This window comes from Oncorhynchus keta, chromosome 31 (assembly GCF_023373465.1).
Source record: "Oncorhynchus keta strain PuntledgeMale-10-30-2019 chromosome 31, Oket_V2, whole genome shotgun sequence".
NCBI classification, from domain to species: Eukaryota; Metazoa; Chordata; class Actinopteri; order Salmoniformes; family Salmonidae; genus Oncorhynchus; species Oncorhynchus keta.
In genome coordinates this window covers 7,635,688-7,660,878 of record NC_068451.1, presented here as the reverse complement: position 1 = coordinate 7,660,878, position 25,191 = coordinate 7,635,688, and the positions used below count along the sequence as shown (strand labels likewise).

The 25,191-nt window shown below is 42.2% G+C and overlaps 1 protein-coding gene across 1 annotated transcript; it reads left to right on the top strand.

Moving 5' to 3' along the window:
- The first annotated feature begins 1,537 nt into the window (after positions 1-1,537).
- Positions 1,538-22,789, top strand: LOC118364295 (akirin-1-like). Its single transcript, XM_035745719.2, has 5 exons — positions 1,538-1,894; positions 19,769-19,912; positions 21,422-21,550; positions 22,135-22,206; positions 22,378-22,789. The coding sequence occupies exons 1-5, from the start codon at positions 1,690-1,692 to the stop codon at positions 22,386-22,388; spliced, it is 561 nt and encodes a 186-aa protein (XP_035601612.1). The 5' UTR covers positions 1,538-1,689; the 3' UTR covers positions 22,389-22,789.
- The last annotated feature ends 2,402 nt before the right edge of the window (positions 22,790-25,191 follow it).

Sequence of the window (25,191 nt, the reverse complement as noted above, 5' to 3'; positions counted from 1 at the left end):
ACATAAAATATAAAATACACCAGGAAATCAAGTTTTTGACTGCACTGAGCCTTTAAGGGAATGTGGCACACAAGATGACCACAAATAATTCATCCATGTCAATACATAAAGCATGTCCTTCCCAGGTACTAGGGACCAGAAACCCAATGGATAACTCACTAATGATTTGACTTCAATGTTTATGTGTAACCATACATTAAATGTTACACTCTGAATAAAAAATATGAGAATAAATTAATCTAGGAGGACACATTCAATTGCTCAGCAGAAAAAGAACACAAAGCCTGCAGATCTACATTGTGCCTGGCCCCATTAACGCTTTGTGGGGGTGAAGTGATAAAATGTCAACTTGATTCATTTAACTGAGAGCCTCCTCAACTGTGCATCACATGAATAAATGTGTCTGGTGTGTGCTTCAGTATCACCCCTTCTATCCACACACAGTGAGCTTGCAGCTACAACATATTGCCTCAGTGTCAGTGACCATTGAGGGTCACTTAGACAACGTGAACTTCTAATAGACAATGGTAGAGATATAAGCCATGGGGAGAGACCTATAATGACATGACATGCTAATAATGTCCATCATGCAAAAATAAATCTCCCCTGTGCAGAGGGCTCTAGGCTACATGGTATGCAATGCAATGCAATGTATCATTTCACCTGTTGTGTCACAATGGACTCAGTATGTCATTAAATGCATCACAATTAGCAAATGTTTATGATGTATTCTTGCAGAGACAGTGACATATTAACATATTAACTAACCTACCTTAGCCAAATCTGTCAATGTGTGGTTCAAAGGTTTTCCCTGTGATATTCTTTGCAATATCGAAAACACATGGATTAAATAATATGAAGGCAAAAAGCAAGAGGGGAGGTGAGATTGCAAAGTAACAAGAACTAATTAAATCAAGCATCTAGACTCTAGAGCTAGCCTGAATGCCAGTCTGTTTTTGCTATCATGATTCATGCCTACTATCACTCATTGTCATGTTTGGCATGGCAATAAACAATGTAGTTGGAAAGAGCACCAACAGATCTGGTGCTCTTGCTTGAGTTGCTCAACCGTCATTTATAAAGACATCATTGATGGGAAGTGAAAGAACATTTGAAATGCCTTTGTTTTTCATTGATGTATGTGAAGAGGGAATACAGTGTTTTGATTTAGTATTTATAAAGAACATGATAGACAACAGATACTGACTGTGGCCTACCTGTTAAAAGGAGCAGAGAATGTACCCTCGTTACCGGATTAGAAAACAATCGAGTGTTCACGTGAACCTCAATTTGAGTTAAACTAAAAACAGTCGTCATAAAAGAAAAGGCGTGGATGACAACAATAAACGTGTAAAATTGTACATTATTGACGAAATTTACCACACATGTATACTGAATAGATAAAATGTCAAATAAAATCTTCATATCACAATTATGCTCTATATACGATACATTATACGTGAATAATTTATTTCCCTAAATCTAAATTCCCCCTCTTTTTGTAGAATGGTACGGCCGTCCATTGTGACGTATTGGAAATTCAGTGGCTAGGCACCGCAGTTAGCTCGTTTACTGTTTCGGCAAACCGCTGTTGTGGATAGAGGGGAACGGAAAGAGAAAGTCGGCTACAGCATTTTTAGAAGATATTTATCTACTGTACATCTTCGTTGTCTATTTTGCTCAGGCACCATGGCGTGTGGAGCTACGTTAAAGCGCTCGATTGAGTTTGAGGCCCTACTCAGTCCTCAGTCTCCTAAGCGCAGAAGGTGCAATGCACTACCGGGGGCTCCAAGCACCCCGTCCCCTCAAAGGTGCAACCTCCGTCCGCCAGTTGACTGCCCATCGCACTCGATGTCTCCCCCGACTATGGGAGGAGAACACAGGCTAACTCCAGGTAAAAAATGGCCAAAAGTTAGATTTAGCTGTATTTCAAGGGAATGACATGGGGGAGGGGGTTAGGGTGGAGTGGAATGGAATGGGTGTTTAGCGAGAATGGGGGTTGGTTTATAAGAAGCTAATGTTAGCTAACGTTAACTTAGCTGGTTAGGTTCCTACAGTAACTAGCCTAACATTTGCTCGGTAATTAAACGCAGTCAGATAGCTAACATACCATTATAGCGGGCTAACTAGTTGGCCGTTGACTAATATATTAGTTTATTTTAATTGCCTGGCATGTTAGCTAGCTAGCACCGTTATCTATGACACAAAGCAAAAAAAAATAATGTTTCGGTGTCAGCTTGCGAAAGATAGCTAACCTGGCTAGGTGCATAACAACCCTAACCCAGCTAGCTAACGTAATGCTTTCTTTGCATGGTCTCCAATCCATGATTGGTCTCGTGTGACTAAATTAAAACATGCGAAGTTAGCAATGACCAGTTGAGTTTGCCTAGTTAGGTACTTAGTGCAAACCCACTTTATTCCATGAGCAGACTTAGTTTTATATAGTAGAACGCTGCATTGAAACGTCCAAGATTTCTTGTTTAGAAGTGTGGGGGTAGTTTTTATTATTTTTGTTATACCTTCTCTGTTTTCCCTGGGCTGAGTTCATTGTTCTAACGCTTTATGCTCCCACCCGCTTGAAAATGTTATCTATCCCCTGTGAGAGTTGAGCTAGTGTGGGGGACTGCAGGGTTGGCAAGATAATTACCTGGATATCTCGACTGCAATCCAACAAAGCTCATTGAATTTGCCGTCACCGGAGTAGAGGCGAGCTATTTGACAGCATCTAATCTTCACAGCTGTCCAAACCATAATTAAAATCCTTCTCCCACTTGGGACAATTTGATGTTATTTCTTTGAGATTTGTGTATAATATTTTAACTGGAGGATTACAATGTTGGGTGGGGGCTGATCTTTCTCTTTTTTGAACCCCTTGTTAATTTCATGCAGATTTTTATTTTATTTTGGTGCACCACAGTAAATCCTTTTCAATTCAAACCCTGCATCCTGCTGCAGTTCAATGAACTGGCAGCTCCTGTCACATCATTTCAATGACGCAAATCTACATTTATTTAACTAGGCAAGTCAGTTAAGAACAAATTCTTATTTTCAATGACGGCCTAGGAACAGTGGGTTAACTACCTGTTCAGAGGCAGAACGACAGCTCGGGGGTTTGAACTTGCAACCTTCCGTTACTAGTCCAATGCTCTAACCACTAGGCTACCCTGCCGCCCCGACTAAAGGTGTATGATGGACTGCCTCCTGGGCCAGAGTTTGTATGGACTGGGCACTCCAGGTCATTTTGTTTGAGGCTCTCCCACCCTTATCATTAGCCAGGCCTGCGTCTTGATGTGAATGCCTCCGCTGTTGAACTGGTTAACCCCCCCTGCTGGTTTGTCTTTGTCTGGCCGATCTGTTTTTAAATGATTTATTTTCTAAATTGACTGCTTTTCCTTCAGCACCTAACCAAGGCATTTACAGAGATGTAAATGTATGAACTATTTTGATATTTGTCATTGTACCCTGAAGACAGCTTGTCTGTTGAAATGTTGGTTATAAAGTCATGGCGTCTGAGCTCCCAGTGTGCAGCTCTCCTTTTCTACTCCGCTAGCCAGCAACTCGCCTAAACAGGTGTTTTTATTTCTCCTCCAGATTGATCTCAAAATAGGTCATCCATGTGAATCGTGTAGATCTGTGAGGTTGGGTTTGACCAAGTTTGCAGGCTCAGACCCATTTCGCTATAAAATAGGTATAAAGTAGTGATCACACTGGGGGAAGATCTGTTTATCTCTCAATGTCTGCGTACAGAATGCATCTCGAAGTGTCCTTTAACTAGAATATCATAGTTTAGAGTGTGATGCCAGATATGTCATATCAGAATGAGTCTTTCATCCAATATCACGTGTGGCAGCTGTGAGCAGCTGTGAGCAGCCAGCCGCATCCCCAAACCAGCCATTAGTCTACTCAGCTGCTTTTCTTCATCTGTTATTTAGCTGGGGTGTGCAGGCAGTGCTTTATTTTCTGTTACATTTGTTTAATACTGGTGCAGCTCGCATCACATCTTTTCATTTTGCCCTTGACATGCAGGCCAGTCTGACTAGGCTTCGCTCCCACGCAGCCTCAGTGTCACTGCCATAGAGGAAAAGCGGACCACAGTGACCATCATGCTTGTGCCTTTACGTCACTGAAAACCGCTGAAGTTATGCCCCATATTACCGAAGTTACCTTATCCTGCGACAAACTGTCTTGTATTGTCATAGGCTATGATAGTGGACGTGAAAGGGGAACTGTGACTGGCGACCCAGTTCTGGACAAAGCCAAACAAAGGCAGTTGACCTGGTCCTGTCTAGTCCATCGTACCAAACCAGATTGTGCAACTGACATGTAGACTAGTCCTGAGCCTGTTTTGTTTGTACAATGACTTGTTTCATAGCTACATTTTTTTTCTCTTTTGTCAGGGGACATCTGTGTATCCAGAATTTATCTGCCATTGAAATCGTTGGGCGGGCTGCCTAAGTGTCTTTTCGGGAAGCCTATGTCCAAACAGGGTGTATTCATTTTCTGGATGGGGATTAACACTTTCTGTGTAAAATTAAACTGAAACCAGATATAAAGTATGTTCAAAATATGATAGATATCTACAATCATTGAAATAAACCTAGACAGTGGATTGAAAATTCCATAACAGTACATTTATTCATTGTATTGTTTGAGCAAAATAAAACTGCATTAGCCATGGCAAAATGCAGGAAGTTAGCTTTAAAAAAGCTATTCTCTCTCGGCTCCATAGCAGAATGTGTAGAATCATAGGGAATTTGGTTTAAACTGAAAAAACAACTTCTCTGCTCCTTTACAAAATGTTTTCGAATTCCATGAAGTTAGCTTTTGTGGAATTGTAAGAAATTGGCTTAAATGCTACACTGTCAAGAGGGGTCTCTAAAAATCTTAATTCGGCTGTGCCAACGGACCCACCACATCCCCCACCTAAGCCACCTTTTGATCCAGAAAACTCTTATCCATCACAAGCTAAGGCTGATGGCACTTTTGACCCAAAAAGCAAAAAATCAGAAAGGGGTTTTGGCTTGTTCACACGCATGCAGGTTTCAACAGCTGAAGAAGCTTGTGTAACGGGCAGATGGCGGAAGAGGTGTCTTGTCTGCCTTCCTGTGTGCAATGGATTTGTCTTGCGGCTGTTTACCCTTCGCCTCTTTCCCTTGATTTGCTGTGTTTTCTTTCACCACTTTAATGGCATTTTACTCAGTATCCGCCTCGCTTGCTGAATTCCATACTGCATAGCAGCTGCAGAGGGGAAAGGAATGTAAGATGTTGGTGTGTCTGCAGACATTGGGCCCCGATACCTGATCTTATGCTCACCTTTACCCTGCGAGAGGCCACACTGTAGCTCTTTGCAAGCTAGCTTCTCCGCTGTGGGTTTTCCAGTGAATTCAGTTTCTGTTCAGCCCCCCACAAGCCAATCGGGTTTCCTTTGTTGTCTGTCCCAGGGCACATGGACAGGTTCTCCTCCCCCTTCAGCCCACTTGATTGGTATTATTATTAACTGATCTATGAGACTTTAATGAGGACCAGTCAACCTTTTTCATTCAGGATGCATTGGTGAGTATTAAAACTGTCACCTGTGAAAGTGAAGGGTGCCATGGTAGAAGGCATCCAAAGGTTTACGTTTAGTGTCTGCTGCTCCAATCTGGTGTCACCATAGTCCAGAACTGGCAGGGAAGTTGACTGTACAATCTGCTTTCTATTTAGGGAGAGCCCAGATCTATTGAAAAAGACTCCTTTACATCTTGGAATCTTAACTAGCTCATCCATGTTTTTTTAAACATTTTAGTCTTTGTGCATCCAAATGTCCAGATATTTATATGCGGCAACCTAATCGATGGGAGAACCATCTAATGAATAAATATATAGTTCACCTGAAATGTTTTTGCAAGAATTAGAAAACAGCAAACTTAGTCTTGCCTGCCTTACATATGTCAGTATCCCTGCTGCACAAATAGCTTGTTAGTTAGGGATGTGAGAAATGTTAACTGATAAAATGCATTTTAAACATTTTATTTTAAAATTCCACGCAAATTCACAATGTCGAGGCCAGCAACGGTTTGGGTCTCATAGTGCATTTCTTTCTCATTTAATTTTTCAAAGTATTGCCTGCCATACAGTACTTCACTCCTGTCGCTTGCCTTTCTCTGCCATTTTTTTAACAAAGTTAGTGACTATGATGTAGTGGTGGAGAGTGAATTCCTTGAGTCTTTCCACGTCGACTCCCATTTCTTTGCTCAAATATTTTTTTATTGAACACACAGCAATGGTGTATAGGTAGTTTGTAGAGAAGACAAATGAGAAATTCTTATACAAACATAAAAGAGCAGGCCCAGAGTTAAAAAGACCCAGAGTTCTAGGTAAAATAAAAAAATCTGAACAAGGACCCCCCTATTGCTAGGATAACGCTGCAAGCACATGTTGCCCCAGGGTAGATGGAAAGATCACAGGTGAGAGTGCATTGAAATGTACAATTTCATAGCCCGGAATGGTTGAAATAAGTGGCGAGGTTGCCAGATTTGCTCAAATTTGGGTTAATCATTGCTCAAAATTATATCATGTTTTCCTAAGTGTTTGCCAAATCACTGAGCCATAATTTGGTAGAGGGAACTTCCTCCTTTTTCCAAAACAATTTTTAAAAATGTATTTTTTCCCCAAAATGAGACAAATTTGTTGGTGTTGGGGCTTGGTTAATCTGTGTAGGGTTTATGAGACTCCCAGGATGATCAGCAGTAGATCTGGTCAGTCAGTCTCCAGAACTTCAGAGAATCCCAAAAATTCCACACCAATAATCATGCAGGTTAGAGCATAGCGCAAAGCAGTGGAGTAGTGTACCTTCCACAGCATGACATTTATCATACATCCCCCTATATTATATGCACCTCTAATTTTTGGAAGAGTGTAATCTGTAAGATCTTGGATGTCTGGAGTTAATTTAGGATGTGTGGTTATACTCCCAAGATATCTTCCCAGTCTGGTACAGAAATGTCAGTCCCTAGCTCTTCCTCCCATTTTGCCTTGCTGGCATCTGTAGAGGGTGCGCTAACAGTTTGAAAGCGTCATATAGACGAGATATCAGTTTGCCTGAAGTGGGACAAATTGACGCGACTGTAAAACATGGAAGGTTTAGCCTTTCCAGATGTAGGAAGATGTTCTAGAACTTGGTCTCTAATCTGTAGGTATCTGAATAAGTTACTTCTGGGAAGATTATAGGTTTCCCTCAGCAAATGAAAGGAGGCAAAGGTCCCTTCTATATATAGATCCCTTATGGTATTGATCCCTAGCTCTCCCCATCGCTCATGTTATCAAGGTTAGAGGGGGCAAAAAAGGGATTCCTCACTATAGGTAGCAGACCCATATCATTCCTAAGGCAGGCCTGAGCAATTATTTTCCATGGAGGGCCACATTAGAATATATTTTTGCAATTGAGGGCCAGATACATTATATACATGTATATGACTGGCAGATATGTCTACTATAAATCACTCCCAGATATGCTACTTATTTTACTTAACAATGCGATGAACTACGCAGGGAAAAGTACACTGCATTCGGCACCACGGACAGAACTCTTGTGAACGGGTATGCACAAAAACACAGAGCTCAACATTACATTTAAACTACTCAGTGTGAGGAGTGAAGTCTCTGAGCATTGACTAGAGCAGTGAAGTCAGGTATATTTTCTGTCGCTATGCGCAGGATTGCTGAGAGTCAGTCAGAGATGATCTGTGCCTTGACTTATCATTTAATCACTGAAAATGTCTGTTCACATATAGGTTGGCCCAAATAGTACAAACATGTTCTGCGCATGACTCCTAATCTTTGGGAAGTTCTTTTGTTTGAGAGATGTATAGAACCCCGTCAGTGCTATTGTTTTGGATAGTTTCCAATCTCTGCATCAGACTGAAAATCGATAAGCTCAAGTTGCAGGTCAGTGGGAGCGTTATCCACGTTGAAGGTGAAAGAGGAAACCAACAGCATGTCATTTTCCAACACTTTGAAATCCTCAATGATGAACTCACCGTTCAAAGCACGAGGCAGCAATGTGTACTTCTCCCGCTGGTCATCTGATAGGGAACAGACTAGTGTCGGAAGGTGGGTGAAATTGTTGGCTTCTACTTGGAGCATTAGGAGGAGTAATTTTTCCCCTGAAGGCTTTGACAAGGCTGTACATCTGATGTGCAAAAATACCTTTCCCTTGTAGTTTGGAATTCAATTCATTCATGAGTGCAATGATATCCACAGTGAAGGCAAAATCAGCCAACCATTATTTATCTTGCTGTTGAGGGAAATCCACATTTTTCTTAACTTGCAGAAACTCAAATCTGACATCGGGTCCCACACCTTCCCCAAACTCAGCCGTTTCGCGTTTGTGTGGTAGAGATCTGCATGACCCGACTCTTTCTTCGAACAGTGAGACAAACTACCTGTGGTTCAAAGATTTTGAGCTTATGAAGTTAGCCACTAAAGTGGTAATCAACATCGAATCAAACTTTATTTGTCACATACACATGTTCAGCAGATGTTAATGCGAGTATAGCGAAATGCTTGTGCTTCTAGTTCCGACAATACAGTAATAACCAACAAGTAATCTAGCTAACAATTCCAAAACTACTACCTTATAGACACAAGTGTAAGGGGATAAAGAATATGTACATAAAGATATATGAATGAGTGATGGTACAGAGCCATGGGTCATTTTTCAGAACACATTTACAGAGCACCTCCTGATGAATAATGCAATGCAGGAAAATTAATTTTCTCATCTGGTTTCAGCTCAGCTACTTGATCTTGGTTCCTTTCCAAAGGGCCAATGTTTTTTTTCCCCCGTCAAATTTGCGCACCCATCAGTAGTCACACTGCATAACTTTTCAAAACTCAGTCCCAGCTTTGCCACACACTTGTTAAACCCCTCCAATAAATCTTTCCCTGTGGTTGTGCTCTTCATTGACTGCACTGACACAAGCTCCTCTGTAATTTCCAAGTCTGGGGTTATGCCTCGTAAGAATATCAACAACTGCGCCGTCTTGACGGGAACATTTTCAAACTGCTCGTCAGGGCAATGTATTGCTGCAGTCAATTAAACAACCTTGAATGAATTCGCCCTCGGCGAATGGCTTGCGATGTTTAGCAATTAGTTGTGGGACAGTACATAGCTAGCTCTCGCAATTCTGTCGTTTTGCTGATTGCAGTGTTGTGAAAAGTCCTTGCTGCTTTTGCAACTGGAAGAAAGTCTTTCGAAGCACTTGCCCTCTGACATTCCTATATTTCTCTGCAGAAGCTTCGTCTGAACGTCTCGGGACAAGTTGTATTCTTTCAACACAGTGATTATCTCTTTGCACACAGCTTTCACTGATATCTCAATAAATACATATTTCAATGTCCACTCTTGCTGGAACACCCTGTATTCATTGTCTAATTTTATTTGAAACAAATAGTAGCTAGCTAGAAATTTGATGTCTGTCTGTCCTCATGCAGTTAATTATACGTGCCTTCAAAATAATGTCCTACAATCGGTGGGAGTTACATCATTACACAAAGGTGAGTATTCATTGGACTTTTAATTTAAATAAATACGTTTTAAAAAACATTACTATTGCAAATTCTTTGCTCTGAGCATGATTCTGCGGGCAGTATTGAACCAGGTTGTGGGTCACATACGCCCTTAACTACTTGTGACTCTCGAACCCGGATCCGGGAGCGTGATCATAGCCTCAAACTAATTAGCATAACGCAGCGGACATACATCTTCCTATTCATGAAAATCACAAATGAAATATATTGAGACACAGCTTAGCCTTTTGTTAATCACACTGTCAGCTCAGATTTTCAAAATATGCTTTACAGCCAACGCTAGACAAGCATTTGTGTAAGTTTATCATGGCATAATGCTATGCTAGGCTCTGCTACCAGTAGGCAACATTTTCACAAAAATAAGAAAAGCAATCAAATTAAATAATTTACCTTTTTGAAGAACTTCGGATGTTTTCACTCAGACTCCCAGTTAGATAGCAAATGTTCCTTTTTTCCAAAAATATTATTTTTGTAGGCGAAATAGCTCCGTTTGTTCTTCACGTTTGGCTGAGAAATCAACCGCAAAATGCAGTCACTACAGTGCCAAACCTTTTTCCAAATTAGCTCCATAATATCGACAAACAAGGCAAACGTTGTTTAGAATCAATCCTCAAGGTGTTTTTCACATATATATTCGATAAAATATCCACCGGGACAATTGGTTTCTCATAAGAGGCGATTGGAAAAATGGCTACATGTGTACTTTACGCAAGGTTTTCCGCGGGAGCCATCATGTGACCACTTGCTCAATGTGGTCCCTTACGACTATTCTTCAACATAAATGCGTAAAAAGACGTCACAATGCTGTAGACACCTTGGGGAATTCATAGAAAGCGTACGCTCATTCGTAGCCCATTCACAGCCATATAAGGAGTCATTGGCATGAAGCGGTTTCAAGAAATGCAGCACTTCCTGATTGGATTTTTATCTGGGTTTCGCCTGTAACATCAGTTCTGTTGCACTCAGACTATCTTTGCAGTTTTGGAAACATCAGTGTTTTCTATCCAAAGCTGTCAATTATATGCATAGTCGAGCATCTTGTCTTGACAAAATATCTTGTTTAAAACGGGAATTTTTTTAATCCAAAAATGAAAATACTGCCCCTAGAGTCAAGTTTTAATTTGATTCCAGATATGGACAATATGATTAATATAAAGTGACATATCCAACTTGATGGGACATGATCACACCACCAATAAATAAGGGGTGGCAATCGTCTGGCTCCATACTAAGCGAGCAGCCACAACGTAACAGCACGGAGGTTAGCGGCCCAATAGTAAAATATACATTTTGGGAGAGCCAATCCTCCCATCTTGGACTTACAAAAGGTTTTCTTTTTTACCTATCCACTTTTTAAAAAAACATCTTTTTTTTATTTAATTGATTTATAGTTGTCTCGTTATTTGTGAAATCACTTAGATATCAATACTGGGATGTTCTGGAATAGGTAAAGCATTTGCCAGAGGAAGACAATATTGAGGGCATTCATTCTTCTGAGCAGTGAAATTGGGAGTTCTCTAAAATGTGGATGTTTGCCTTGAGTTTTCATCAGAGGGGGGAATTTATCTTCAAATAGTGTGTTTTGGTAACTACAATTCCTAGGTGGGAAATATTTTCAGCACACAACCCTGCCTTGTTCCTCTAAAGGTTAAATTGGGGCGACTGATTGGTTAGTGGGTGTTCCTGCACATGGGTATGTGTATATGCAGTGGGGCGAAAAAAGTATTTAGTCAGCCACCAACTGCAAGTTCTCCCACTTACAAAGATGAGGCCGGTAATTTTCATCATAGGTACACTTCAACTATGACAGACAAAATGAGGGGGGGGGAAATCCAGAAAATCACATTGTAGGATTTTTAAAATGAATTTATTTGCAAATTATGGTGGAAAATAAACTTTTGTTATTGACCAAATACTTATATCAATACTTTTTCATATACCCTTTGTTGGCAATGACAGAGGTCAAACATTTTCTGTAAGTCTTCAAGGTTTTCTCACACTGTTGCTGGTATTTTGGCCCATTCCTCCATGCAGATCTCCTCTAGAGCAGTGGTGTTTTGGGGCACGGACTTTCAACTACCTCCAGAGATTTTCTATGGGGTTGAGATCTGGAGACTGGCTAGGCCACTCCAGGACCTTGAAATGCTTCTTACGAAGCCACTCCTTCGTTGCCTGGGCGTTGTGTTTGAGATCGTTGTCATGCTGAAAGACCCAGCCACGTTTCATCTTCAAATCCCTTGCTGATGGAAGGAGGTTTTCACTCAAAATCTCACGATACATGGCCCCATTCATTCTTTCCTTTACACGGATCAGTCGTCCTGGTCCCTTTGCAGAAAAACAGCCCCAAAGCATGTTTCTACCTCCATGCTTTACAGTAGGTATGGTGTTCTTTGGATGCAACTCAGCATTCTTTGTCCTCCAAACACGACGAGTTGAATTTTTACCAAAAAGTTATATTTTGGTTTCATCTGACCATATGACATTCTCCCAATCTTCTTCTGGATCATCCAAATGGTCTCTAGCAAACTTCAGACGGGCCTGGACATGTACTGGCTAAAGCAGGGGGACACGTCGGGCACTGCAGGACGTGATTCCCTGCCGGCGTAGTGTGTTACTGATGGTAGGCTTTGTTACTTTGGTCCCAGCTCTCTGCAGGTCATTCACTCGGTCCCCCCGTGTGGCTCTGGGACTTTTGCTCACCGTTCTTGGGATCATTTTGACCCCACGGGGTGAGATCTTGCGTGGTGCCCCAGATCGAGGGAGATTATCAGTGGTCTTGTATGTCAACCATTTCCTAATAATTGCTCCCACAGTTGATTTCTTCAAACCAAGCTGCTTACATATTGCAGATTCAGTCTTCCCAGACTGGTGCAGGTCTACAATTTTGTTTCCGGTGTCCTTTGACAGCTCTTTGGTCTTGGCCATAGTGGAGTTTGGAGTGTGACTGTTTGAGGTTGTGGACAGGTGCCATTAATTAATACAGGTAATGAGTAGAGGACAGAGGAGCCTCTTAAAGATGAAGTTACAGGTCTGTGAGAGCCAGAAATCTTGCTTGTTTGTAGGTGATCAAATACTTATTTTCCACCATAATTTGCAAATAAATTCATAAAAAATCCTACAATTTGATTTTCTGGATTTTTTTTCCTTCATTTTGTCTGTCATAGTTGAAGTGTACCTATGATGATAAATTACAGGCCTCATCTTTTTAAGTGGGAGAACTTGCACAATTGGTGGTTGACTAAATATTTTTCGCCCCACTGTAGATGCTGGATCCATTTTATGAACCCGTCTCCAATATTACATTTCTGTAGAACCACTCTACTTGGTCTAAGGCTTTATCAGCATCGAGATTTAACGGCAAGGTCATCGTTGGGTAACCTGAGAAATACAATGTTGAAGAGGCGCCTGAGATTGAGGAATGAGTTTCTGTTGGCATAACGCCGGTCTGGTCCGACTGGACCAATTTGCCCACTAAAGTGCTAAGCATTTTAGACAGAGTTTTTGCAAAGATCTTCTGGTCTGTATTGGACTGTGTGACCGTACTTCCAGAGCTTTCCCTTTCATGTATAACTGTAACAACTGCCTAATTCAAAGTAGGTGGGAGAGCTCTATCGTCTTTGGCCTGAACAATCAGTTTGTGCAGGTAGGGAGAGAATATTGTTGAATGTTTTATAGAATCCATCTGGGCCCAGGGTCTTATCACTCTTTAGATATTTAATTGTTTCTCAGATTTCCTTATTCTGGAAGTTAGAATCTTCCTGGTTCAGGGCAGGGAGATTAAGTCTCCAAAAAGTTGTGCATGATTAAAGGGTTAATATCGGCTTTAGATGGGAATCTGTCATTGATGTCCTTGGGAGAAGAGTGTAATTTCCCTAGTTACACAACTTTGAATCATTGTCATTCTGTATTTCAAAGATGTCTGGCCAGTAATTTGTATGGTTTGTCACCGAACTCAAAATATTTTTATTTTTGTATAGAGGAAAGATCAAACAATTTTTATGAGAACCAGATTTGTATATTCTAAAGCGTATAATTGAATTTGTTTCTCTATAGATGGATGACTATTGTCCCCGTCCAGTAAGTCGACTCCCATTTCTCAGTATCAAGATTTGGAATCGACTCCTAAGATTCAGTGTTTTTGGAATGGAGGGGACTGATTTAGTTGCCGTACTTCTGAGAACACACAACTCTTTCCTATCGAGGGACATAGTATAGGCAGCCAGTCAGAACTGTGCACTAGGCCCATCTATTGGCACTCAAAAGCTGCATCTCGCATTGGAACGCTATATCTTGCATTTCTTGGCTCGCAACTTCAGAAAAGTAGGGCCTATCATCAATGAATAGGCTAGAATATTCTACAAATAGACTGAACACGTTCACATCCCTACTTGTAATACATGTGCTGTATTGTCATGACAGATGGCATCAGCTCAGATGTCTTCAGTGGGTAACTTAGTTGATTTGGATCTACGTGCAGAATTTCTTAAGATTACCTTCCAGGTTCTTACCTTAATGGGCAATAAATTAATCTGACCTACTTTTGTGCTAATGTTCAACACAGCGTTAGTTAGCCTAGTACTTCTCGCCAGAATTTTCCTTCAATTCATTATACCTTAACTTCAGTTGGTAAGCCCTGTGGCCAGTTGTCACCCATAGTCATGCTCTAGTAGCAACCAATTATGTCCATACTTTAAGAGGGTCTTTGCTACATCAATTTGGCCTGACTCACAATACAGCCTTCTTCCTGGCGGCTTTGGAGTCCGTAAGTCCCCCCACTATACTTCAGAAATGGAGGGTGAAATGAGTCAGACGGCCTGTTTTTCCTCTTCACCGCCACCCGTCGTCCCCACGTACAACTTATCTGGCCTATCTCTTGCCTTGTACACTGTTTTTGTTTGTTCTCTCCCTGAGCTTTTTAGCTGAGGCTTTTCCCTCTCGCAGGAAGTCTGTGATTGATTGCTGTGGCAGGGTCATTGTTGCTAGGCAACACTCCAAGATCGGTATTCTGGTGGTTGGCGGTAGGGGAGGGAGTTCACTTGTCACTCAAAAGGTTACGCTGGAGCTCTGAGATCATTCAGCACAGCACACCCAGGTGCAGATATACCCTGGTTCGGAAAAGGATGTCTCTTGTCAACTAAATGCATTTGATCAAATCAGGGGTGAAAGTAAAACGGTCCAGTATGGTGTCCCAGCCAAATAAATAGCGGAGGTACGCCATACTTGTGTAACATCATCAGCATATCACAATAATTGAAACAAAATGTAATAAACTAGGCTTTTTACACCCTTATTTGTCATTAGCCAACTATGTCACAGGCATGAAAAATGACCAAATGGACTTGAAAATGGGTGATATAGCTTTTGTTCCAAAAATGCAATGTGGTTCGATGAGAATACTGACATTTTGCCAAGGCTGAGATGAATGGCCGATGTGTGTGGACAGCAGTGGATGCATGAATTCTGGCCTAATGACAATCGACAAAATGTCATTACACTTGGTGGTGTATTGTCTAACTGGTGTCTATTTCCTTTCAACAGTTTTTGGATGCTGGAAATATGTTGCAAGGAGATGAATGTGTGTGGGTTGCACATTTTGGGGAATATTCAAAGATGGAACCTTTCCATGGGAATTCATGGAAATATATGCAAATTATTACCATTTTAAATGTGATTTTTGCATTGGATATATTTACCATATATTGAGACAAACATTTTACCTTATAAGTAGACATTGCAAATTATTAAATCCTTCCAATAGGGAAAAAAACTATTTAGTTACTAATTGAACTTTAATTAAATTGTTGACTCTTCACATGGGATGATTTCCCTGAAAAACAAATAGGGAATATTGAATGACCCATCGCATTTCCCCAAAAAATTTTTCAACATACATTTGAGAAACATCTGTGAAATGATAACAAAAGCTTGTGTTTCTAGACTGTCTTCCTCTCAGGCTTCCATGTCTTCTCCCTGGACCTCCTCAATGTCCACCTCTTGAACATCAGACTCTGAAGCCTTATCTTCACTGTCACTTTCCAACCTTGTTGAGAATGGCTTGTTGTCAGGCTTAAAAAGCCTCAAATTTGCCTGTATGGCCACCAATTTTTCAACCCTTGTATTGGTCAGCCTGAGTGCTTTGGTGTGTGTTCAAACAAGGACAGCGCTGTTGAGGCGGCTGATGTTGGTGGTATTTGGAGGATGATAATGGCAACCTGGGAAAGAGCCTCCGATCCACAAAGTTGATTAGATATGTTGGCACGACTTCTATATTGCATCTCCACCCCAAAGCCCTTGCTTGGAAGTGTATTTCGCTAGACTGCCAAGAACCTTGCCCTTATCCAGGCCAAGGTGGTGAGACACTGTAGTGATGACACCATAGGCCTTGTTGAGCTCTGCACCAGGCAGGATGCTCTTGCCAGCATACTTGGGGTCCAACATGTACGCTGCTGCTTGTATGGGATTCAGGCAGAATCCTAGTCTTCACGCTTTTTGATGTATTTCAGAACTGCAGTTTCCTCTGCATAGAGCAGCAGTGAAAGCAGTACGGAATTCTTCTCTTACATCTGAAAGCAGAGTCTGAACATCAGAAAGGTATGGCATTGTCTCCCTCAATCTGTGCAATGGCTACTGCTATAGGTTTCAGGTTGCTTACCACGCTCTCCCAAAATACATCATCCAGGAGGATCCTCTTGATGGGGCTGTCCATATTGGCAGACTGTGATATGACCATTTCTTGGAGAGACTTCTTCCCCTCAAGGAGACTGTCAAACATGACAACACCACCCCAATGGGTGTTGCTGAGCAGCTTCAATGTGGTGCTCTTATTCTTCTCACTTTGTGCTTTGTGAGGTAGATTGCTGCTATAACTTGATGACCCTTCACATACCTAACCATTTCCTTGGTTCTATTGTAGAGTGTATCCATTGTTTTTAGTGCCATAATATCCTTGAGGAGCAGATTCAATGCATGAGCATTACAGCCAATGGCTGTGATGTCAGGGTAGACCAAGCAGTCTTCACGTTCGCAGCATTGTTGTCACTAGTACAAATACCTTCTGTGGTCCAAGGTCATTGACTGCCTTCAGCTCATCTGCAATGTAGAGACCGGTGTGTCTGTCCCTTGTCTGTGCTCATGTAGAATACTAGTTGAGGGGTGGAGATGTAGTTAATTATTCCTTGCCTACAAACATTCAATCACCCATCAGAGATGATTGCAATAGTCTGCTTTCTCTATGATTTGCTTGACCTTCACTTGACCTCTGTTGATCTCTGCATCCAGCAAATGAGTAGACAAAGCATGTCTGGTTGGAGGGGTGTATGCTGAGCGCAGAACAGATCTCTTCCAGCTAACTTTTTTTTGATGAATTTAATCCAAATTCCTGGGCCGAACTTCCCACGGAAATTTACCGGAACGTTTATGACCCTTTGCAACCCTTATAGCTTAGTAAAGGAGCCCTTTGTCAAACAAACCACTTTTTTTTTTTTTTAATCAGATGCAAATATCATTACTTGTTTATGCTACATTAAAGGTAATGCATTTCAAAACTTAAATGATAAATCTTTTACGACGAGGCCCACAGAGATCTGATTAGAATGACATTTTCCCTATTAATTCAATTATTTTATTTAATGCACACATAGGAGGTCCCATACCGGGTTGAAATGAAATCTACTTTCACCCCTGTATCAAATGAAGTGTTTCAAAATGTAGCCTACAGGAATTGAGATGCCGGTGACTTTTGCAGTCATGGCACTGACATAAAGAACCAAACCTTTTGACAACTTCATTTTAAGGAGTGATTTATGACTTGGGCTTAAGCCTCATTGTAGGTAAGCTATTTAGATAAACAACGTGATGCTCAAGCTAATAGATCATTGCACCAATCTATTTGGGGTAGCATTGGCAGACAATCTCACACAGTGGCCTTTCAACGAGTATGTTCATGCAGCATTGTGTAACATTTGAGTCATGCCTCCTAACAACTGTTCAAAGGGGAAGCAAGCCCCTTTCATATACTCTCTGGGGTAAGTACAGCTTTTATTAAGTTAACGTTTAGCAGTGGCTAAATAAACACTGCTTGTCAGATTCTCGCTGCATTGTTAACACAGGAAGGCTTCAGCTCATCAACTCCCTTGCTGCTCCTGTCCTGCTCTTCTTGTGATTGTGTACTCTGCAAATTTGAAGCCTCCAGCTTGATAATACATGGCCGGCCAGTCAGTCACATGTCTAGCTACCTCCCTCTCGAAATGGCATCTGAGAAAAGCTAGTTTAGTTTGTCTTGCCTAGATTCCGCTCTCTCCTTGCCTCAGAGCGCATTGGACGCAAATATTCAATATGTCTCTCCCCTCAGACTACTGCGTACAATGCATTTTGAGGAGGTGAAGAAATATGAATTGAGAATGCTGGCTTGCTTCTCCCTGAGAATAGCTCACAGAGCCATGCATGTTTGCTCTTAACTTGATATGGCTGCTGCTCTCTCAACCCAAGATAAGTGAGGCAGGCCTCCCTAGATGGGCCCTTCGCCCTTTGAGGTGGAATAAGGATGTTATGTCACACTCTGGCTATCAACACTGGTCAGGGGAACGGCATAGCCTAAACATGTTTTTTTCTTGTTTTCGTTCCTAATATATCTTTGAACTTTACACCCAATCTGTGAAATTTCAGTTTAGCACCAGGTTGATAGGTTTTAGTTTTGTATTGTATGTTGGCTAATGTTCTTAGCCTAGTCAAAACCCTATGCAAGTGAGGTGCCAGGTCTTAGTGGATCTGATTTTAAATGGTTTCCAGTGGGATATGGACTCTTGCCGAGAAAAGTCTTCACTGATTAGGGTCTACCTACTTCCTCCAGGGTTGTTTGCTGAATACTGGAATTGGCCCTGAAGTTAAGTCAAGGCTTTAGTTGTCGTCTCACTGCTTAGGCTAAAAAGAGCACTGCTTGAGCACATGTAGGGCCTAGCTCTGTCCAGATCTCTAGGCTCGTCCCTAGGCTTAGCGTTGCCAACATCCGGTTTTCAGGGCTAATGCTAATTCAACCTAGCTACCTTTTCTGCTGAAAATTGGATGTGGTGTTTTTCCTTTACGCCTGCTATGTTAGATTACCTCATCCCAAATGGCACTCTAATCCCTTCATAGCATAGTGCCCTAACTTTTTGATCAGAACCCTACATGGAGAATAGGGTGCCATAGGGATGTAGCCTGGCTGAGGCCCAGCTATGCAGTGATCAAAGACCTTGGAGGATGAAACCCAACCCAGTTTCTCTGGAAAGGAGGCTGTAGCATGGCAGGCCGGTGCCCTGTTTCATGCTCCTTCCTGCCCTCTATTGCAGTCAGATGTCACCAAGATCTATTTAAATGAATCACTCTGCTTTGTGCTTGTTGCTCCTGCTTGTCAACAAAGTTCTCCAGCTTTAGCACCACTGCCAAGTAGACCTGTGCGTCAAGTATTAGAGTAGTTTTCTTGCTGTGTTATTGCCGGACATGCTGGTACAAGATAAGCGGTCTACTATTTCGGTCTTGGCTTATTTAGCCTCTCAGACATGAAGACCTGTTAAGCCTGACTTGTCTCCTAGTCAGCTAGGGATTCGTCACAATTCCTGAAAGATTTGAAGGAAGAAGTGAAACTGAAACGGACTCCTTTGCCCCTTCTTGCCAGTCACGGGATCTCAGAAGGGGTGGATTATTTTTGAGGAAGTGTGCTGTGGGGGTTGACACAGCTGGTGTGTGTGTCGCTGATGTTAGTCTCACCCAGCTTTAAAGCGCTCCTTCCTGTTAGTGCGTTTTGTTTTGAAAACCACATCAGCTGAACACTGCAGCTCACACAGGATGTGTGCATAGCTGTGGGCCTTCATTTAGGCTTGAGGGAAAACATTCTGCTCTCATTGAACACTACGCCTACTAGGCCTATAGCATGATTGTAGCTTGTAGTGATCAACAACATGCAATTTTGGAACACATTGGCATTCTCAGAAGCTGAATGTTTCTAGCTTTCTGACATGGCTGGTTTGCTATGATCAAAGACCATCTAAAATAAACCGGTCACCTCTTATGTTTGTGCTTTCAAGGCAGGCTGTGGCTTGTCTTCTAAAATCAACTAGACGGGCACCATTTTCATATTGGTGGTCCTGGCATTATTTGTCCTGAGTGCTGGTTGTTCACGGCCCTGTTTATGACTGTCCCCTGTGTTCTGTCCCCTCTACAGAGCAGATCTTCCAGAACATCCGTCAGGAGTACAGCCGCTACCAGAGGCGACGGCAGCTGGAGGGGGCCTTCAACCAGAGTGAGGCTGCCTGTAGCTCCACCGATGCCCCCAGTTCCGCCCTCACCGCCCCCAGCTCCCCACCAGGTGAGACCCTGCGAGAGAGAGGGGGGGGGAGAGAAAAACAACTGAGTCCCCTGCCAAACCCCATCACCACTCATGGTGTTCAGTGTGAGCACGCAGCGATAATCCAAACCCCCAAAGTTTCAGCCACAGGCGTTGCATAATGATGCTTGGAGTCGGTATACGTTTTTATAGACACCATTGGCTCAAGTCGGTGCCCTCTTCTTTTTGATGTCTCCAAACACATAGACAATTAATTTGAACTTTTAACTAGGTAAGTCTGTTAAGAACAAATTCTTATTTACAGTGACTGCCTAGCCCGGGCAAACCCTCCCCTAACTTGAACGACTCTGGGCAAATTGTGCGCCGCTCTATGGGACTCCCGATCACGGCCAGTTGTGATAGAGCCCGGGATCGAACCAGGATCTGCAGTGACTCCTCTTTAGATCTCTGCATCACTCGGGGAAACCATCGACTTAAATGCGATTTTCTGCCACTCCGTTCTAGTAATTATAGTTCTCTCCTAGTTCGGAGACTATTGCCTGGAATTTAGCTTATGAAAGCTTTGGTCAGATTCGAAATGGGTCAAAGTACACTTAAAAGCCCAGGGTATGAATCATTCAGCCTTCCCCTGGATCCAGCTCCAAAGTCACGGAACTTTGGCAACGGGGCCTCGTTCGTGCCATGTGACCCTCCTTGATGGAATATTAAATTCTGCGGCACACCTAATGTCCATATTCATTTATTTAGAGCTGATGACCTCTCATATGAGTCACTCTGCAAACCATCTCTTTTCTGTGACAAATGTTTTATTATAATAATAATATAGGGTTTATTTGAAATATTTTGATAGTTCCTTACTCGTTATGGTTAAGTTGTTTGTACCCCTTAGGAGCGTCCCAATAATCTGCGCAAGAAATAAGAAAATTAAGCTCTATGGTTTTTTACGATGTTTCTTTTGGGCTGAAGTTGCGACCACGGACACCGTCATGTTTGTTTCTATAGCAGAGGCTCTGGTATAGCTAACCAAAGCCATGTGTGTGTGTGTATATACAAATTAAAGCCTAATCAGACTTGCCTGAGCTAATGGTTTTCACAGACTAAGTAAAATGATACAAATTCCTTTTGCTCGTGACACGTGCCCCTCAAGTGATACAAATGTAACAGCATGAGCGCACTAGACTTAAAACAAGATACAGATGCAACCAGGTGCCATTTTCATGTTTGAGACCAGCCACCTTGGAAAGCTGAAACTGGGGAGTATTTCTGTCTAATAAAGCCCTCTTGTGGGTAGAAACTCAAATCTGATTGGCAGGTCCTGGCTCCCCAGTAGGTGGGCCTATGCCCACCCATGGCTGAACACCTGAGTTCAAGGCACGCAGCACACCGGTTGGGAACCAGTGCTCTAGGCTGCTGCTGAGTTGAAGGCGACAAACGTCTGCACAACAATTTCTTGCTTGCCATCTATTCCTAGAGAGGACATGTCAGTGGACATGACAATGTCAGCCTATTTAAAATCTCACTGTGTCCCAGGTGCCTCGAAGAAGGACCAGCCGTCGTTCACACTGAGGCAGGTGAGCTACCTGTGCGAGCGCTTGCTCAAAGACCACGAGGAGAAGATCCGGGAGGAGTATGAACAGATCCTCAACACAAAACTTGCAGGTACAGACCGCACATTGCATATCACCATCCTTAAACCTCAGTCAAAAGGGCTTTTCACATTACTTAGCCAAGCTGAAAAACAAGCTGAGCTGGCATGGTTACGCATCAACTGTAGATGCTGGATCCATGCTAAAAATGTCAGCTAGCGGAGTGGTTCGGGTCAACACGATAGTGTGAAAATGGCTTTAGTTTGTTCCTTCTGTCTTAAGAAAAATCTTAAATGTTATGGCACCCTGTGTGCAATAGGAGAGGCCTATTGGCTGCTCCCCCAGAACACATTTAATGCCTTTATCTAATGTCCTGCTGATTTTGTTTTTGTTTAATTAAGGGCTGCTCTTGGCAGATATGAATTTATAGACGAGACACTACTAGCCAAGACTGCTAATATTTACAGAATATAAATCTGCTCTGACTGGAATGATCAACTGTTTCGCTGATGTTTAGTGAAGGCTGAAGCACCAAGTATTGTTTTTTGCATCACATGTAGAAAGGACACCAATATGTGTAGATCTATATCTGGTACTTTAATCTGTACCTTCACAGTTTTGTACTAATCCAACAGCCATTTTGATCTTCTGTTACAGAACAATACGAATCTTTTGTGAAATTCACACAAGACCAGATCATGCGAAGATACGGCGCAAGGCCTGCTAGTTGTAAGTATCTTCACATTTTACCCATGCACAATTTTGCTTCTAAAGAGTAAACAAAGCAATCCCTACAGCCACATAAAATAGATTTCTCTGTTCAGAGTTCTAATGCATTATGTTGTCATCTCATTTCTGTCTTCATGCTGTTTTCATCCATTATTCATCCCTCTGTTTCAGATGTCTCTTGAATTCCCCATCGACGAGGTACCAGCTTTTCTCACAAGATGGCTGCTCTTCTACTGCCCCTTCCTCAACTAGATTTGTGTTTTTTTAATGCTTTTTTGGGTGCCATGGTTTATCCATTTTTATTATTTTTTATTTTTTTGTCAAACTGTCTGCTGGCCAAAGCGCTATAGTTATTATTATATGCTATTGCTCTGGATTTTTGACGAAAGCAGCTCTGTCGTTCTCCCCAGTGCTGTAGTGGCTTTTCTGATCCTTCTGTATTATAACCTGCCAGCGCTGCCCCCTCTGCAGAAGCTGTATTACTAAAGCCCCCTGGCCTCATCCAACCAGGTTCTTTTTCTTTTCCAACTCTTTACCTGAGGATGTGGAATTCTTTTGAAAATAAAATTTCTGTGATTTAAAATGGTTTCCCTCAGACTTTTTTGTTATGCTTTGTTGAACAAACTGTTTTGGTCTTTTTTAATTATAAAGTAAATGACTAAGTTAGTGTTTTGTCAAAGGAAGGTTTATTTGTGCAGTGCATGTGTTTTAAGGTTGCATAATCAGTTTAAGACCATTACAGTGCATTCGGAAAGATTTCAGACCCCTTCACTTTTTCCACATTTTGTTACGACAGCCTTGTTCTAAAATTAGGTAAATACATATTTTTTTTTTTACACATTTATTAAAGCTTAATAGACCTTATTCATACCTTTTGCAGTACCAATACCATTCTTGGACAGGCAGTACCAATACCATTCTACGGTGAAGCGTGGTGGCAGCAGCTTGCTATGGGGATGTTTTTAAGCGGCAGGGATGAGGAGTCTAGTCAGGATCGAGGGAAAGATGAACAGAGTAAAGTACAAACAGCCAAAAGTTGACAATTATTCATTTTCACAACGTCTGCTGCCTCAGTGTCTAGATATTTTTGTCAGATGTTACACTGAGGTATAATTAAAAGCATTTCATAAGTGTCAGGCTTTTATTGACAATTACATGAAGTTGATGCAGAGTCAATATTTGCAGTGTTGACCCTTCAAGATCTCTGCAATCTGCCCTGGCATGCTGTCAATGCAGCCCATTCTTGCATAATCAATGCTTGGAGCTTGTGAGTTTTTGTTTGTCCACCCGCCTCTTGAGGATTGACCACAAGTTCTCAATGGGAATAAGGCCTGGGAGTGTCCTGGCCATGGACCCAAAATATCAATATTTTGTTCTCCGAGCCACTTAGTTATCACTTTTGCCTTATGGCAAGGTGCTCCATCATGCTAAAGGAATTGTTTGTCACCAAACTGTTTCTGGATGGTTGGGAGAAGTTGCTCTCGGAGGTGTTGGTACCATTCTTTATTCATGGCTGTGTTCTTAGGCAACATTGTGAGTCCAGTCCCTTGGCTGAGAAGCAACCTCGCACATGAATGGTCTCAGGATGCTTTACTGTTGGCATGTCACAGTACTGATGGTAGCGCTCACCTTGTCTTCTCCGGACAAGCTTTTTTCCAGATGCCACAAACAATCAGAAAGGGGATTCATCAGAGAAAATGACTTTACCCCAGTCCTCAGTAGTCCAATCCCTGTACCTTTTGCAGAATATCAGTCTGTCCCTGATGTTTTTCCTGGAGAGAAGTGGCTTTTTTTGCTGCCCTTCTTGACACCAGGCCATCCTCCAAAAGTCTTCACCTCACTGTGCGTGCAGATGCGCTCACACCTGCCTGCTGCCATTCCTGAGCAAGCTCTGTACTGGTGGTGCCCCGATCCCGCAGCTGAATCAACTTTAGGAGACGGTCCTGGCGCTTGCTGGACTTTCTTGGGCACCCTGAAGCCTTCTTCACAACAATTGAACCACTCTCCTTGAAGTTCTTGATGATCTGATAAATGGTTGATTTAGTTGCAATCTTACTGGCAGCAATACCCTTGCCTGTGAAGCCCTTTTTGTGCAAAGCAATGATGACGGCACATGTTTCCTTGTAGGTAACCATGGTTGACAGAGGAAGAACAATGATTCCAAGTACCACCCTCCTTTTGAAGGTTCCAGTCTGTTATTCGAACTCAATCAGCATGACAGAGTGATCGCCAGCCTTGTCCTCGTCAACACTCACACCTGTGCTAAATGACTTAAATGTAAATGTAAACGAGAGAATCACTGACATGATGTTAGTTGGTCCTTTTGCGGCAGGGATGAAACGCAGTGGAAATGTTTTTTGGGGATTCAGTTCATTTGCATGGCAAAGAGGGACTTTGCAATTAATTGCAATTCATCTGATCACTCTTCATATCATTCTGGAGGCAGCAGACTTTGTGAAAATTAATATTTGGCCACGACTGTACATGCCACCATTGACTGAGGCTGGCACTAAAACCACACTCAATGAGCTGTATTCCGCCGTAAGCAAACAGGAAAACGCTCATCCAGTGGCGGCGCTCCTAGTGGCCGGGGACTTAAATCAGTTTTACTTAATTTCTGTCAGCATCTTAAATGTGCAACCAGAGGGAAAACATTTCTAGACCACCTTTACTCCACATGTACAAAGCTCTCCCTCGCCCTCCATTTGGCAAATCTGACCATAACTCTATCCTCCTGATTCCTGCTTACAAGCACAAATTAAAGCAGGAAGCACCAGTGACTCGGTCTATAAAAGAAATGGTCAGATGAAGCAGATGCTAAACTACAGGACTGTTTTGCTAGCAGAGACTGGAATATGTTCCGGGATTCTTCCGATGGCATTGAGGAGTACACCTCATCAGTCACTGGCTTTATCAATAAGTGCATCGAGGACGTAGTCCCCACTGTGACGGTACGTACATACCCCAACCAGAAGCCATGGATTA